The sequence below is a fragment of the Mobula birostris genome, chromosome 7, assembly GCF_030028105.1.
Source record: "Mobula birostris isolate sMobBir1 chromosome 7, sMobBir1.hap1, whole genome shotgun sequence".
NCBI classification, from domain to species: Eukaryota; Metazoa; Chordata; class Chondrichthyes; order Myliobatiformes; family Myliobatidae; genus Mobula; species Mobula birostris.
Window position 1 is genome coordinate 10013953 of NC_092376.1, and position 18194 is coordinate 10032146.

Consider the following 18194-nt stretch of genomic DNA (forward strand, 5'->3'; position numbering starts at 1 on the left):
TGCTACCCTATATTCCTCAATAGACCCATCTGATCCTTGCTTCCTAAACCTCATGTATGTTGCCTTCTTCCACCTGACTAGATTTTCCACCTCACTTGTCACTCATGGTTCCTTCACCCCTACCATTCTTAATCTTCCTCACCGGGATAAATTTATCCCTAACATCCTGCAAGAGATCTCTAAACATCGACCACATGTCCATAGTACACTTCCCTGCAAAAACATCATCCCAATTCACACCCGCAAGTTCTAGCCTTATAGCCTCATAATTTGCCCTTCTCCAATTAAAAATTTTCCTGTCCTCTCTGATTCTATCCCTTTCCATGACAATACTGAAGGCCAGGGAGTGGTGGTCACTGTCCCCCCAGATGCTCACCCACTGAGAGATCTGTGACTTAACCCGGTTCGTTACCTAATACAAAATCTAGTATGGCATTCCCCCAGTTGGCCTGTCAACATACTGTGACAGGAATCCATCCTGGACACACCTAACAAACTCTGCCCCATCTAAACCTTTGGCACTAATTAGGTGTCAATCAATATTAGGGAAGTTAAAGTCACCCATGATAACAACCTGTTATTTTTGCACCTTTCCAAAATCTGCCTCCCAATCTGCTCTTTGGTATCTCTGCAGCTACCAGGGGCCCTATAGAATACCCCCAATAGAGTAACTGCTCCCCTCCTGTTCCTGACTTCCACCCATACTAACTCAAAAGCGGATCCCGCTACATTACCCACCCTTTCTGTAGCTGTACTGGTATCCCTAACCAGTAATGCCACCCATCCTCCCCTTTTCCCCCCTCTCTATCCCTTTTAAAGCACTGAAATCCAGGAATATTGAGAATCCATTCCTGCCCTGGTGCCAGCCAAGTCTCTGTAATGGCCACTACATCATAATTCCATGTATGTATCCAAGCTCTCAGTTCATCACCTTTGATCCTGATGCTTCTTGCATGGAAGTACATGCACTTTAGCCCTTCTACCTTACTGTCTTTATACCCTTTATTCTGCTTCTCTTTCCTCAAAGCCTCTCTATTTGTTAGATCTGACTTTACTCCATGCACTTCTTTCACTGCTCTATCGCTCTGGGTCCCATTCCCCCTCGCAAATTAGTTTAAACCCTCCCGAACCATGCTAGCAAATCTACCTGCAAGGATATTGCTCCCCCTCGAGTTCAGGTGCAACCCACCCAATCTGTACAGGTCCCACCTTCCCCAGAAGAGATCCCAGTGATCCAAAAATCTAAAACCCTGCTCCCTGCACCAACTCCTCAGCCACGCAGTCAACTGCCATCTCCTCCAATTCTTACCATCACTGTCACGTAGCACTGGCAGCAATCCTGAGAACGTCACCCTTGAGGTCCTGTTCTTCAGCCTTCTGCCTGGTTCCCGAAACTCACACTTCAGGACCTCATCCCTCTTCCTGCCGATGTCGTTGGTGCCAACATGTGTCACGACTTCTGGTTGCTTTCCCTTCACTTATTGAGATACATGGCAGCACAGGACAGACCTAGCAATCCCCAGTTTAACTCTAGCCTAACTGTGGGACAATTTACAATGACCAAGTGACCTGTCATCCACGGCATCCTTGGACTGTGGGAAGAAGCCACAGCACCCCGAGGAGCCCATTTGATGACGGGGAGAACATACAAACTCCTCGCAGGCAGTGGCAGGAATTGAACCTGGGTCACTGGTGCAGTAAAGTGTTGTGCTAACCACTACACTACTGTACCACCCCAAATTTCTTTCCAATAACAGGCATCTTGAACATTTCACAATGCTGAATGTGCTGAGTACGTGCATGGTGCTGTTTGCCCGTTTTATTGCACTTCACTTCGAGATGCAACGCGGTAACCGGCCCTTCCAGCCCATCGGGAACTGAACCCTGATTGCTGGTGCTGTAAAGCGTTACACTAGGCCACCGTGCCACTGATTCGAACTGGTGTCCCAGTCCCCCTTTCCACATATCCAGTGCAACTTTCTAGGAAGAAAGCAGAATTCAAAACTCAAGCCACGTTGACAGGTTGAACAAACATGGGGGAGTCTAGGACCAGATGGCACAACCTCAGAATAATTTACTTTATGCTTTACTTTATACTTTATTGTCGCCAAACAATTGATACTAGAGCATACAATCATCACAGCAATATTTGATTCTGCGCTTCATGCTCCCTGGAGTACAAATCGATAGTAGATATTAGAAAATTAAATTATAAATCATAAATAGAAAATAGAAAAATGGGAAGTAAGGTAGTGCAAAAAAACCAAGAGGCAGATCCGGATATTTGGAGGGTACGGCCCAGATCCGGGTCAGGATCCGTTCAGCAGTCTTATCACAGTTGGAAAGAAGCTGTTCCCAAATCTGGCCGTACGAGTCTTCAAGCTCCTGAGCCTTCTCCCGGAGGGAAGAGGGATGAAAAGTGTGTTGGCTGGGTGAGTCGTATCAAGGACGGCTTTAGGATTTGTTCCTACTGCAGGCAAAATGAGGTCCAGAGGAGGTTAACAAGAATAATCCCATGAGCAAAAGGGGTAATCTATGATGAGTGTTTGGCTCTAGGTGTATACTCACCGGAGTTTAGGAGAATGGGGGGGGGGGGGCGCGGATCTCATTGAAACCTATTGAATACTGAAAGGCCTGGATCGAGTGGATATGGAGAAGATGTTTCCTATAGTGGGGCAGTGAAGAACCAGAGGGCACAGCTTCAGAATAGAAGGACATTCATTTAGAAGAGAGATGAGGAGGAATTGCTTTAGCCTGAGGCTGATAAATCAGTGGAATTTGTTGTCATAGGCGGCTGTGGAGGCCAAGTCACTGGGTCTAATTCAAGTGGAGGTTGACAGGTTCTTGATTACGAAGGGCATTAAAAGCTATGGGGGAGAAGGCATGAGAATGGGATTGAGAGGGGAAAATAAATCAGCCAAAATTGAATGGTGGAGCAGACTCAATGGGCCAAATGGCCTAATTCTGTTCCTATGTCATATGGCTCTTTTGCCCTTTAACGAAATCCTAAGGACAACCAATAGAACTTTTGTAAAACGTCATTCTTCTGGAAGGGCAGTAGGGGGAACTCACTGGTGTAGGGGACGGGGGAAGTTGGTTATAAAAATAATTGTCGGTAATAAATTTGACGGGAACTGAGCTTTTTTGCCAGACATTGTTAAGAATGTGCACTATGCTCCTACGGCAAGTGTTTGAGACATATAACGGATACATTTACAGAGAAACTTGCCACATAGGTTCTGGAAGAAGAACAGATGCTGGATGTGACGAGAACAGTTGGGGTTGGAGTTGAACTGTGTGGAACATGAACACCAGCACAGACCAATGAGCCAAATAGTCCACTCTCCGCTGTTAATTCTAAGACATCTGCACTGTGAAGCCAAAATGTTCATGGAGAGGAGTTTGTTTTCCATGAAGTGCTGAGCTGTGTCCATAATTCTGCAGTTTCTTGTGGTCACGGCCCGAGCAATTGCCGTACCAAGCTGTGATATATTTGGATAGGATTCTTTCTATGGTGCATTGAAAGAAATTGGTGAAGGTCAGTGTTCAGAAACTGGGGACAACCTGTACTTCATAGGAAATTTTGCTTTTTTTTAATCAGTAAAAGTAACTCTTAATAAGCAGCGAATATCTGCATGGCCAGATCATGAAAAGACAAACAATGAGTTTGTCTGTTCACATTAGTTGATACAAAAATAAGTTCTTGCCTACACTCAGTGGCCACTTTATTAGGTATCTCTAATAAAGTGTGTGTTCATGGTCTCCTGCCCATCCACTTCAAGGTTTGACATGCTTTGTGCTCAGAGACGCTCTTCTGCACACCACTGTTGCAACGCGTGGTTATTTGAGTTACTGTCACCTTCCTGCCATCTTGAATCAGTCTGACCTCGCGCCCTAGACCTCTCCCATTAATACAGCATTTTCACGCACTATGCCAGCACTCACAGGATTTCGTTTTTTGTTTCTCGCACCATTCTCTAGAAGCTGATCTCCTGGGATTTTCATGCACAACAGCAATTTCTGAGATGCTCAAACCACCCTGTCTGGCACCAGCAATCATTCCACAGTCAAAAGTCACTTAGATCACATTTCTGATGTTTGTTCAAACATCAACTGAGCCTCTTGACAATGTCTGCATGCTTTTATGCATTGAGTTGCTACTGCATGATTGGCTGATTAAGTATTTGCAGTAACGAGCAAATGTATGGGTGTGTCTAATGAAGTGTTTACTAAGTGTATATAGTACTCCAGCATTGATTCCTCCTCATTGGCTGTGAAGTTTTTTGGGGTCCCCTGAAAGGAGCAGGGTCTGTACAATCTCTCAAACAATCCAGAGGACATTTGGGAATATGCCTCATTTGTGCAATGAAGCTACCTTGTGGAGTGTGTGTGTGCTTTGTTGCTGCTCCATATGCAGTCTATTAAATCCTGCCTTTTGCCTCCTTAGGGGGTGTATACACAGAAGAGAATCGACCCTCAGAAGGTGAAGGAAGAGGTCGTGGACTTTGCTCGATTCAAATGGCCTTTGCTGTTTTCGCGCTTCTATGAGGCTTTCAAGTTCTCAGGTCTGTTTTGTTAAAGCTTGTCCGTGGTTATCACTGTTTTAATTCATAGGAAATTTATTATCAAAGTATGTGTATGCCGCCATATACTACTATAAGATCAATTTTCTTGCAGGCATTCACAGTAAAACAAAGAAATATACTGTAAAATTAATGAAAAGGGAAACTTCTCTGAACCCTCTGCAATGTCAGTATATCCTTTCTAAAATAAAGAGCCCAAAATGCAGGTCAGACAGCATCTATGGAGAGGAATAAACAGACAACGTCTTGGGCTGGGACCCTTCATCAGGACTATAAGACCATAAGATATATGAGCAGAAGCAGGCCATTCAGCCCATCGAGTCATCTCTGCCATTCAATTGTAGGCTGATCCAATTCTTCCAGTCACCTCCACTCCCCTGCCTTCTCCCCATACCCTTTGATTCCCTGGCTATTCAAGAACCTATCTATCTCTGCCTTAAATGCACCCAATGACTTGGCCTCCACAGCTGCTTGTAGCAACAAATTCCACAGATTTACCACCCTCTGACTAAAGAAATTTGTCCACATCTCTGTTCTAAATGGACATCCTTCAATCCTGAAGTCATGCCCCCTTGTCTGAGATTCCCCTACCATGGGAAATAACTTTGCTGTATCTAATCTGTTCAGGCCTTTTGACATTAGTAATGTTTCTATGGGCTCCCTCATCATTCTCCTGAACTCCAGGGAATACAGCCCAAGAGCTGCCAGATGTTTCTCATACGGTAACTCTTTCATTCCTGGAATCATTCTCGTGAATCTTCTCTGAACCCTCTCCAATGTCAGTATATCCTTTCTAAATAAGGAGCCCAAAACTACAAACAATACTCCAAGTGTGGTCTCACGAGTGCCTTATAGAGCCTCAACATCACATCCCGGCTCTTTTATTCTATACCTCTAGAAATGAATGCCAACATTGCATTCACCTTCTTCACAACCGACTCAACCTGGAGGTTAACCTTTAGGGTATCCTGCACAAAGACTCCCAAGTCCCTTTGCATCTCTGTATTTTGAATTCCCTCCCCATCTAAATAATAGTCTCCCCATTTATTTCTTTCACTAAAGTGCATGACCGTATACTTTCCAACGTTGTATTTCATTTGCCACTTCTTTGCCTATTCCTCTAAAGGCCTAAACTACCTTAAGTCTCTCTGCAGGCTCTGTTTCACAACACTGCCTGGCAAATTTAGCCACAAGTCCATTAATACCCTAATCCAAATCATTGACATACATCGTAAAAAGTAGCGGTCCCAACACTGACCCCTGTGGAACTCCACTGGTAACCAGCAGCCAGCCAGAATAGGATCCCTTTATTCTCACTCTCTGTTTTCTGCTGACCAGCCAATGCTCCACCCATGCTAGTAACTTCCCTGTAATTCCATGGACTCTTATCTTGCTAAGCAGCCTCATGTGCGGCATCTTGTTAAAGGCCTTCTGAAAATCCAAGTACACCACGTCTACTGCATCTCCTTTGCCTACCCTGCTTGTAATTTCCTCAGAATTGCAGTAGGTTTGTCAGGTAGGATTTGCCTTTCAGGAAACCATGCTGACTTTGGCCTATCTCGTCATGAGCCTCCAGGTACTCCGTAATCTCATCCCTAACAATCAATTCCAACAACTTTCCAACCACTGATGTCAGGCTAACAGGTCTATAGTTTCCTTTCTGCTGCCTCCCACCCTTCTTAAATAGCGGAGTAACATTTGCAATTTTCCAGTCATCTGGTACAATGCCAGAATGTATCGATTCTTGAAAGATCATCGTTAATGCCTCTTCAATCTCTCCAGCTACTTCCTTCAGAACCTGAGGGTGCATTCCATCAGGTCCAGAAGCTTTATCCACCCTCAGACCATTAAGCTTCCTGAACACCTTCCCAGTCGTAATTTTCGCTGCACGTACTTCACTTCCCTGACACTCTTGAATGGCGGTATACTGCAGACATCTTCCACTGTGAAGACTGATGCAAAATATACATTCAGGTCCTCTGCCATCTCTGCATCTCTCATTACAATATCTCCAGCATCATTTTGTATTGGTCCTATATCTACCCTCGATTCTCTTGTACCCTTTATATACTTAAAAAAGCTATTAGTATATTCTTTGATATTGGTTGCTAGTTTCCTTTCATAATTCATCTTTTCCTTCCTAATGACCTTCTTAGAGGATTGGGAAGCTTTTAAAAACCTGCAGAAGGAAACTATATTCCCACTAGCTCTGGCTTCCTTGTATGTCCTCTCTTTTGCTTTTACTTTGGCTCTGACTTCACTTGTCAGCCATGGTAGTGTCCTTCTTTACTTTGAAAATTTCTTCCTATTTGGAATATATCTGTCTTGCACTTCCCTCATTTTTCACAGAAACTCCAGCCATTGCTGCTCTGCTGTCCTTCCTGCAAATGCCCCTTTCCAGACAACTTCGGCCAGTTCCCCTCTCATGCCATTGTAATTTCCTTTATTCCACAGAAATGCCATCACATTGGATTTTATTTTTTCCCTCTCAAATTCCAAAGTGAACTCGATCATATTGTGATCACTGTTCCTAAGGGTTCCTTAACCTTAAGCTCTCTGATCACCTCCGTATCATTGCACAACACCCAATCCAGCACAGCCAATCCCCTAGTGGGGTCAACATAGAACCATAGAACCATAGAAACTACAGAACAGAAACAGGCCCTTTGGCCCTTCTTGGCTGTGCCGAACCATTTTCTGCCTAGTCCCACTGACCTGCACACGGACCATATCCCTCCATACACCTCCCATCCATGTATCTGTCCAATTTATTCTTAAATGTTAAAAAAGAACCCGCATTTACCAGCTCGTCTGGCAGCTCATTCCATACTCCCACCACTCTCTGTGTGAAGAAGACCCCCTAATGTTCCCTTTAAACTTTTCCCCCCTCACCCTTAACCCATGTCCTCTGGTTTTTTTCTCCCCTTGCCTCAGTGGAAAAAGCCTGCTTGCATTCACTCTATCTATACCCATCATAATTTTATATACTTCTATCAAATCTCCCCTCATTCTTCTACGCTCCAGGGAATAAAGTCCTAACCTATTCAACCTTTCTCTGTAACTGAGTTTCTCAAGTCCCGGCAACATCCTTGTAAACCTTCTCTGCACTCTTTCAACCTTATTTATATCCTTCCTGTAATTTGGTGACCAAAACTGAACACAATACTCCAGATTCGGCCTCACCAATGCCTTATACAACCTCATCATAGCATTCCAGCTCTTATACTCAATACTTCGATTAATAAAGGCCAATGTACCAAAAGCTCTCTTTACGACCCTATCTACCAGTGACGACACTCTTAGCGAATTTTGTATCTGTATTCCCAGATCCCTCTGTTCCACTGCACTCCTCAGTGCCTTACCATTAACCCTGTATGTTCTACGTTGGTTTGTCCTTCCAACGTGCAATACCTCACACTTGTCATTATTAAACTCCATCTGCCATTTTTCAGCCCATTTTTCCAGCTGGTCCAAGTCCCTCTGCAGGCTCTGAAAACCTTCCTCACTGTCTACTACACCTCCAATTTTTGTATCATCAGCAAACTTGCTGATCCAATTTACCACATTATCATCCAGATCATTGATATAGATGACAAATAACAATGGACCCAGCACTGATCCCTGTGGCACACCACTAGTCACAGGCCTCCACTCGGAGAAGCAATTCTCTACCACCACTCTCTGGCTTCTTCCATTGAGCCAATGTCTAATCCAATTTACCACCTCTCCATGTATACCTAGCGACTGAATTTTCCTAACTAACCTCCCATGCGGGACCTTGTCAAAGGCCTTACTGAAGTCCATGTAGACAATATCCATTGCCTTCCCTTCATCCACTTTCCTGGTAACCTCCTCGAAAAACTCCAACAGATTGGTCAAACATGACCTACCACGCACAAAGCCATGTGGACTCTCCCTAATAAGCCCCTGTCTATCCAAATGCTTGTAGATTCTGTCTTTTAGTACTCCCTTCAATAACTTACCTACTACTGACGTTAAACTCACCGGCCTATAATTTCCCGGATTACTTTTCGATCCTTTTTTAAACAACGGAACAACATGAGCCACTCTCCAATCCTCTGGCACTTCACCCGTAGACAGCGACATTTTAAATATTTCTGCCAGGGCCCCCGCAATTTCAACACTAGTCTCCTTCAAGGTCCGAGGGAACACTCTGTCAGGTCCTGGGGATTTATCCACTTTAATTTTCCTCAAGACAGCAAGCACCTCCTCCTTTTCAATCTGTACAGTTTCCATGGTCTCACTACTTGATTCCCTCAATTCCATAGATTTCATGCCAGCTTCCTTAGTAAATACAGACGCAAAAAACCTATTTAAGCTCTCCCCCATTTCCTTTGGTTCTGCACAAAGCTGACCACTCTGATCTTCAAGAGGACCAATTTTATCCCTTACAATCCTTTTGCTCTTAATATACTTGTAAAAGCAACAGCAACAGTAACAGCAAGCTGTTCTAAAAAACCATCCCTCAGACATTCTACAAATTTTCTCTCTTGAGGGCCAGTACTGACCTGGTTTTCCCAATTCACTTTCTTGTTAAAATCCCCAATGATTATCATGACATTGCCCTTCTGTCACGCCTTTTCTGTCTCCTGCTGTAATTTGTAATCCACATCCCGGCTGCTGTTTGGACACTTGTATACAACTGTCATTAGGGTCCTTTTACCCTTGCCATTTCTTAACTCAACCCATAGAGACTCTACACCCTCCGATCCTATGTCATCCCTTTCTAATGATTTAATATTATTTCTTATACATAGAGCCACACCACCCCCTCTGCCTACTAACCTGTCTTTCTGATACACCGTATATCCTTGGATGTTCAGCTCCCAATGGCAGCCATCCTTTAGCCAAGATTCAGAGATGGCCACAATGTCATATTTGCCAATCTGTAGCTGAATTTCAATATCGTCCATTTTATTCCCTATGCCGCGTGCATTCAAATATAACACTTTCAGTCCAGTATTTGTTGCTTTCTGTTTTAACTGCACCACACCTCTATTGCCCTGTAACTCATTCCGCTGGCTGTGATTAAGCCTCATCTCCTGCCTGTTTTTTCTATAATCTCTGTTGCACACTATTTTTGATTTATTTCTGTTTTCCCCTTCCTCAACCCTATCACTCTGGTTCCCATCCCCCTGCCAAATTAGTTTAAATCCTCCCTAACAGCTCTATTAAATGTGCCTACTGGGATATTGGACCCCTTTGGGTTCAGGTGTAACCTGTCCTTTTCGTACAGATCGTAACTCTCCCAGAAGAGGCCCCAGTGATCCAGGAACCTGAAGCCCTGCCCCCTACATCAGTCTCTCAACCATGCATTAATATGCGTGATCATGCTATTCTTGCACTTGTTAGCATGTGGCGCAGGCAGCAATCTAGTCTTCAGCCCGGCTTGAAATGTCAACTGCGTATTCCTTTCCATAGATACTGCCTGATCTGCTGAGCTCCTCCAGGATCTAGTATGTGTTACCTTTGATTTCCAATCTCGTGTGTTTAGAATCAATGGAAAAATGGCACACAAAGACTGATGTCCAAAAAAAAAACAAATTGTAAAAATGAAAAACTTAATACTGAGAACGCGAGTTGTAAAATACCAGATGACCCATCAGGTCTCGCCCACAGTCTGTGTGGGACTCCATGACTAGGCCTTGCTTGGTAACTGGTTGGTGGGTGTCTGTTCCTCCCTTGGTAACTCTTTGTGCCTTTCAATTGGCTCCATTCAGTCCAGGCAATGAAACATCTCACCCACTCCTCTAAAGTGGGAGCAGGATGGAGAAGAGATTATCCTTGGCGCTAGGATCTATCTGCTCCCTCTTAGGCAGAGGGGTGAGGAGACTGTCTGTCTCTCCCACCTCTCTCCATGTCAGCCCCTGGGTCATTGCCACAGGAGGTTTTGAGACTGGGACCCATTCACTAGGCCATGAATTCTGCATAACCACTGTTTTCAATCTCTCACTTCAGGACCAAGCCTGCCAAAGAACGACGTCATTGTCGCAGTCAACTGGACTGGTGTCTACTTTGTCGATGAGCAGGAGCAAGTCCTTCTGGAACTTTCCTTCCCAGAAATCACTGCTGTTACCAGCAGCAGGTGCGTACGACGCAAGAAGCCAGTGACTTGGGTTCAATTCCTACCGCTGTCTGCACAGAGTCCATATGTTCTCCTGGTGACTGCGTGGGTTTCCTCTGGGAGCTCGAGTTTCCTCACGTACCAGAGAAGTATCACGTGGATGTAACCAGGCGACACAGGCTCGTTTGGGCCAGAAGGGCCTAGTATCATGCTGTATCTCTAAGTAAAGAAAATGTGGTGGGAGTGGGATGTATACCATCAAATGAGCCAACGTTTCTCCAAACCAGGATGTAAAGCATAGTAACACACACAACACATAATCACTTATAAGAAGTAAGGATGAAATCTAAAGCTGAATTACACACAACTAAACAAAGCGAACTGCATAAATTAAATATTATAAGGTACAAAACAGATTAACCAGTGACACTTTGAACACGCTACGGCAGGGAGTTCAGAAGCCTACTAGCCTGAGGGAAGAAACTGTTTCCTGACCATTCTTGTTTTTATCTGTCAGAGTCTCCTGCCTGATGACAGAAAGTCAAGGAGGATGCTGGATGGATGGGTGGGATCCATGATAATACTAAGGGCACTGCATACCCAGCACTCCTGATAAATGTACCCAATGGATGGTAGGGAGACCCCTATGATTCTCAGTCCTTTTGTAGGGACTTCCAGTCCAATGCTCAGCTGCTTCCACACCAGATGGAAATGCAGGTCGTCAGGACCCTCTCAAAGGCGCTCCTATAAAATTCAAAGAATGTTCTACTCCCTGCCAAACTCCAAGTGAGATCCAGCCTAATCCAAGGGATAATCCCAAATTACTATTAGATTTGAGAGTGTAGAACAAGGACGTTACAGCACAGTACAGGCCCATCGGCCCACAATGTTGTGCTGACCTTTTAAACCTACTCTAAGATCAACCTAACCCTTCCCTCCCGCGTAGCTCTCCATTTTTCTATCTCCCATGTGCCTATCTATACGAGTTTCTTAAATGCTGCTATGGGTGGAAAACACATGCTCTCAACAAACCATCGGCCCAGGGGGCAAGCCCAACTCTGCCCAATTCAGTGAACTCAACCCCTACACATGCTGGCCGTTCACCCAAGGATATTGGTTGAGAGCAGAATTAAATTACCCTTGCTCTTTGCCAGCTATGCAGACTCCATCAGTTTATTATTTATTATTTAGAAGTTGAACAGGACATTACTGAGGCTGCACTTACAGCATTGTGTGCAGTTTTGGTCGCTCTTGTTATAGGAAGGAAAACATTAACCTGGAAGGAGCACAGAGAATATTTGAGGATGGTTCCAAGACTTGAAGCCTGATTTACAGGGAGAGGCTGGGCAGGCAAGGACTGAGTCACCTCTCAGTGGCAAAAAGAACTATTGTTGAGGTCTATAAAACCATGAGGGGCATGGAGAGGGTGAATGTACCCAGTTATTTTTCCCCAGAATTGGAGGACAATGTGTGAGGGGTCGGAGGTCCAAGGTGAGAGGGACCAGATTTAAAGAGATAACGTTAAGCAGAGGTGCATATGGAACAAGCAGCCAGAGGAAGTGGTTGAACAGATACAATTAGCAATGTTTAAAGAACAATTGATAAGTACATACGTGAATAGGAAAGGTTTTGAAGGATACGGTCCAAATGTAGAAAAGAAGACAATGGCAAACCACTGCCGATAGAAAAATTTGCCAAGAACAATGATGGTCATGGGACCATGATCGCCTACATCATACGACACGGTACATGACGATGATACAAAATGATGAGGCTACAGATGGGGTAAGTGCAAGCAAGCTTTTTCTACTTAGATTGTGTGCAACTAGAACTAGAGGTCATAGGTTAGGAAGAAGCTGCCAATGGAAGTGCTGTATGGGGTTTTAATTTCAACAAGTCTGGATAAGTACATTGAAGGGAGAGGTATGGAGAAGGGTCTAGGCAGAAGAATGGTTTGGCATAAACTAAATGGGCCGAAGGACCTATTCCTATGTTGTAGTTTTCTGTGATTCTTATGACTCTTAAGTTGGGCGAAAGAGCCTGTTTATGAAGTGTTACTCTGACCCCAAGTACTGGAAGGTTGCTGGTATCTGAGGAAAATGCTAAGAAACATGAGATCCTGCAGATTTCTCAATGGCCAACCATTTTAATTCCAATCCCTATTCATAGTCCCAACATATGGATCCATGGCCACCTCTACTGCCACGATGAGCCCATTCTCAAGTTGGAGGAGCAACACCTCATATTCTGTTTGGACAGAGTCTAACCTGAAAGCATGAACATGGATTTCTCTTAACATCCTGTAATATCTCCCCTCTCCCCTTCTCTTGTTTTCCATTCCCCATTCTGGCTCCTCGCTTACCCCTTTTCTTCTCATCTGTCCATGACCTCTCTCTGGTGCTGCTCTTCCTTTCCTTTCTCCTATAGTCCATTTTCCTCTCCTCTCCTATCCTATCAGATTTCTTCAGCCCTTTTCCTCTTCCACCCATCACCTCCCAACTTCTTATTTCATCCCCTTTCCCCACCCATTCACCTTCCCCCCTTACCAATCACCTGCCAGCTTGTACTCCTTCCCCTCCCCCCCCACCTTATTCTGGCTTCTTCCCCCTTCCTTTCCATAGCTCAAAGTACATTTATTATCAAAATATGTATAAATTGTGTTGGCACGTGGCCAAGTGGTTAAGGTGTTGGTCTAGTGATTTGAAGGTCGCTAGTTCGAGCCTCAGCTGAGGCAGTGCGTTGTGTCCTTGAGCAAGGCACTTAACCACACACTGATCTGCGATCACACTGGTGCCAAGCTGTATCGGCCCTAATGCCCTTCCCTTGGACAACATCGGTGGCGTGGAGAGGGGAGACTTGCAGCATGGGCAACTGCCGGTCTTCCATACAACCTTGCCCAGGCCTGCGCCCTGGAAACCTTCCAAGCCGCAAATCCATGGTCTCACAAGACTAATGGATGCCTATATATAATGTATAAATTGTACAACCTTGAGATTTGTCTGCTTACGGGCAGCCACAAAACTAAAACCCAAAAGAAACTAATTTTTAAAAAACACCTAATGCATAGAGAGAGGAAAAAACCACAAATCGTGCAAACAATGAAAACAAGCAGCAGCATTCGGAATGGAAGTTTGTCCATAGACATGAAGCCTGTAGCAGGCCCATAGCCTCAGCCTCAGTTCATCACACAGCAGGGCGAATTCTAGTGAAGCTCGCAGACACGAAGCCCAGAGCAGCCTCAATGCCACAGAAAGTGGAGTAAGAATCACGGAGCAGCGAGCAGAACGGGCCCCACCCTCTCCTCCGGTCCTGACACCCTGCCTTTTCAGTCCATCCGGCCCAGCGTTTAAATTGTCCAAACACTAGGCCATCCCCCTGGACCCCACCGCCACATTCCGGCCAGTGCCTGACCTTTCCAAATCAGCCCGGCACGGATAGCAATCCAACCTCACTCTCACTTTAGATGGATGGGCTTCAAAACCCCACCATTCCGACTTTGCTCCACTCCGCTCACTCCAACTCCGTCTCCCGCTCCATCTCGAACATGCCCTGACCTCGCTGTGACCACCACCTCTTGACTGTGTCTTGACCTCACTCTGAATTTGCATTGCACCTGCAAGCCTTGACCCTCAAGTCGGTCTCACCTCCGCTTGCCTCTTCATTGTTTGCAGTGATAGTTTACCATAATTTTCCACAGACTAAGTGTTATTAATGAAGTATTTTCTTGTATTTCATGCTTTATGAACTGCCAGTAAGTTGTCGTCCATCATCAGTAGTGCCATCTTAAACCAGTCCTATTGAAAGATGTGGACTGTTTACTCTCCTCTATTGTTGCAGCCTGAACTGTTGAGTTCATGCACCATTTTGTGTGTGTTTCACTGTTAAAAGATTTTCTTTTGCATTCCAGGGGTGGGAAAATGCAGGGTCAGAGCTTCACCCTGGCAACCATGAAAGGCGATGAATACACCTTCACCTCCAATAACGCAGAGGACATCCGTGATCTGGTGGTGACGTTCCTTGAGGGGCTGAGGATGAGGTCAAAGTTCGTTGTCGCTCTGCAGGACAACCCAAGCCCTGGTGGGTGTGACTGAATGAGCTGCTGACACTCGTAGTTTGTGTTGGGGTGTCCTAGGGTCTTGATTGCCTGGCCTCTGTTAACTAATGAGTCAGGGGTTTATCCACAGTCACGCCCTTTGTGAAAAATTCTTCTTTCGTTCTCATCTGCACTTCCCAACTCCATGCCCCTGTAAAAATGACAGACTGCTGCTTCTTAATCCAATATCTCACGTGCTCCAAGTCGTCCTTCCAAGTGTCCTCCTACCTGTGGATGATGGACTTACTGGGTTTATAAAGTCCAATTTATTGTCATATGCAAAAGTACATGTGTGTGCAGGGGCAATGGCATCAGGGGACCAAAAAATACAGGAACAGAATTAGGCCATTTGACCCATCAAGTTTGCTCCCCCATTTGATCATGGCAGATCTCCCTCACAACATCATTCTCCTCCCATAATCTTTGATGCCAAAAACCTATTAACCTCCAGCAGCCTGAAGACCCACACTCAACAGTTCAGTATTGCCTTAGATTTTCTCACTGTAAGGGAGGAGGGAGGAGAAGGTGGCGGCGTGACACAGCACGTGCGGCCGTTCCGAATGAATATCGTATGTGTAACTAGGGGGCTGTGCACAGTCCGGATTTGATGGAGACAGCCATGAGAAGCTGGAGGAACACCTGGAGTAACTTCTGAAATGCCTGCTTCGCTGCCGCTGCTACTGTGCAATCGAGAATCTCCAGATACGAAGGCTCCAAATCCTCGGCTTTGCCTATTGCCTGTTGCCGGGGCCGGGGTCGAAGCGCTCGGCAGAGATGGTGCTCTGTGCTCGGTGCCGGAGAGCTGCTCGGAGGCTCGGAGTTTTCAGACGGACTCAAGAGTCGGCTGTGGTCGGGTGCTTCCAGGGTGCTGCATCGGCAAGTTTGCGGCGCTGGAGGTTCATGGCAGGGAGAGTTTTTCTTCCTTCTACCGTCTGCGTGAGATGATGGGACTTTCGAGAGACTTTGAGACTTTTTTTTTTACCGTGCCCATGGTCTGTTCTTTATCAAATTGCGGTATTGCTTTGCACTGTTGTAACAATATGTTATAGTTATGTGGTTTTTGTAAGTTTTTAAGTTGGTTTGTCATGTGTTTCCGTGATATCATTCTGGAAAAGCATTGTATCATTTAATGCATGCATTACTAAATGACAATAAAAGAGGACTGCGTGTCCTCATAATCATAATCGTAAATGCTGCCTGACATGTTGAATGTTTCCAGGATCTTGTTTTTACTTCTGGAACTCCAAACTTCTGTTGATGTTGTATGGCATCGTATCTGTTTCCTCAACCATCGTTAAGGACGTGTGGCCGTGGTCTCCATTATCTCTGTTTTAGAATCAAATTTATTGTCACTGACATAAGTTCAAGTTTATTGTCATTCAACCATACACATGTACACAGCAAAACAAAACATCATTTCTCTGGGGCCAAGGAGTCTAACACAGTACATATAATCATACACAGCACATATAGTTACAATCCAGCACATACGTTGTCCAGTATGTCCACAGGGGCGATAGTTGGACAGTGTATACATCTTTTGCAAACCCTTCAGCAGTTGCATAGACACCTGAAGAGCAGACTATCTGTTGGATGGAAGTGACTGATAGAGGCAGATGCCAAGTTTTTAAGCTCACCAGTGGGAGGTGGTGCTTTAGCACTGCTGGCCCACCACCTCGAGGGGGTCTTGATCATCACCAGGGCAGAAGACAGGTGGCAGATCAACTGATGATCCCACTGGTGATAGCACAGGACAGTTAACATCTTAGTCCACTTGTATTTTCAGTTAACATCTTAGTCCACTTGTATTTTCAATTCTTAGTTACAATCCAGCACATACGTTCACAAAATAATATTAACACAAGTCCCTGAGTGATATGGCCTGAAGATTGACAGGTTGACCATAAAGTGTGAGGTATATGTTTATGTAAGACAGTATAATGTTACTGACACTATTATAATAGAACAAGCAGTCGTATAAATATGTGAAACAGCAGCAATAAAAGAGGGAAAGTGGCCAGTACAGGATGAGAGAGTGTTTGTGAGTTGGGGAGTTTGCAGGGGGGTGGTTAGAAACGACAAGGCCTTCAGAGAGGGTGTACATGTGCGCTGAGTGGCAGCAAGCTGTTTTGAGTCCAACAGCCCAGGGGAAGAAGCTGTTAATCAGCCTGACAGTTCCAGCTCTTGCGCTGTGGTACCCCTGCCTGACAACAGGAGGTCAAGGAAGATTGTGAGAGGTGCAGGTCTATGTACAACAGTATACTGTTACTGGCACTTAGAACTTGTTTTGTGGCAGCAGTACAGTGCAGGCATAACGAATCACTATAATTTTCAATCTGAATAAAAATAGTGCAAAAGAGGAATAGCGAGATAATGTTCATGACTTCATGGGCCATTCAGAAATCTAATGACAGGACAAAGTAGTCTGCTGGAATTTCACCCTGTCCACCACCCTAAGGACTTGCTCTCATCCCTCCCAGAATCAGAATCATGTTTATGCTCACTCATACACTCAGTAGCTGCTTGATTAGGTACGCATGTATACCTCGTTAATGCAAATATCTAAACGTCCAATCATGTGGCTGCATTCGATGCATAAAAGCATGCAGACATGGTCAAGAGATTCAGTTGCTGTTCGGACCAGACATCAGAAGGGGGAAGAAATGTTATCTAAGTGACTTAAACTGTGGAATGATGGCTGGTGCCAGATGGGGTGGTTTGAGTATCTTAGTCACCACTGATCTCCTGTGATGTGCATCCACAACAGTTTGTAGAGTTTACAGAGAGTGGTGTGTTTTAAAAAAAAACACACAAAAAGAAAACATCAATTGAGTGGCAGTTTTGTGGGTGAAAATGCCTCATTATTGATAGAAGTCAGAGGAGAATGGTCAGACTGGTTCAAGCTGATGCGAAGGTAACAGGAACTCAAATAGCCAGGTGTTACAACAGTGGTGTGTAGAAGAGCGTCTCTGAACTCACAAAAACTTCGAACCTTGAGGTGGGTGAGCCTCAGTAGCAGAAGACCACAGCAGGTTCCACTCCTCTATCTAATAATTTGGCCACTGATTGTATATTGTGAAATCTGTAGTTTTGTAGTAGTTGTACAATAGAGTGCAATATAAAAAATTACTAAGTTACTCTAAGTATTATTTAATCAAAATTGAGTAGTGCAAAATGAGAGCAAACAAGCAAGGTCGTGTTCAGGGGTTCAAGGACCATTCAGAAATCTGACAGCAGAGGGGAAGAAACTTTAAACATTGAGTATTTGTCTTCAAGCTCCTGTTATGTCCTCCCTGATGGTAGTAATGAGAAGAGGACCATGAGAAGATGGTGGCTGTGTGAGACATGGAATAGACTTGTTGAAGTGGAATAATTTAAAACTCAGCAGGATTGGTGAATAGTGCGGTGGGGGGGGGGGGACACATGAGATTTA

General features: G+C 44.8%; 1 protein-coding gene across 5 annotated transcripts in view; it reads left to right on the plus strand.

Moving 5' to 3' along the window:
* myo7aa (myosin VIIAa) overlaps positions 1-18194 on the plus strand; it is a 292479-nt gene that overhangs the window by 230284 nt on the left and 44001 nt on the right. For all 5 annotated transcript variants that reach the window (XM_072262606.1, XM_072262604.1, XM_072262607.1 and 2 more), the window contains 3 exons: positions 4448-4565; positions 10563-10689; positions 14576-14745. In XM_072262606.1, the coding sequence (XP_072118707.1) occupies positions 4448-4565; positions 10563-10689; positions 14576-14745 (415 nt within the window). The remainder of the gene's footprint in view (positions 1-4447; positions 4566-10562; positions 10690-14575; positions 14746-18194) is intronic.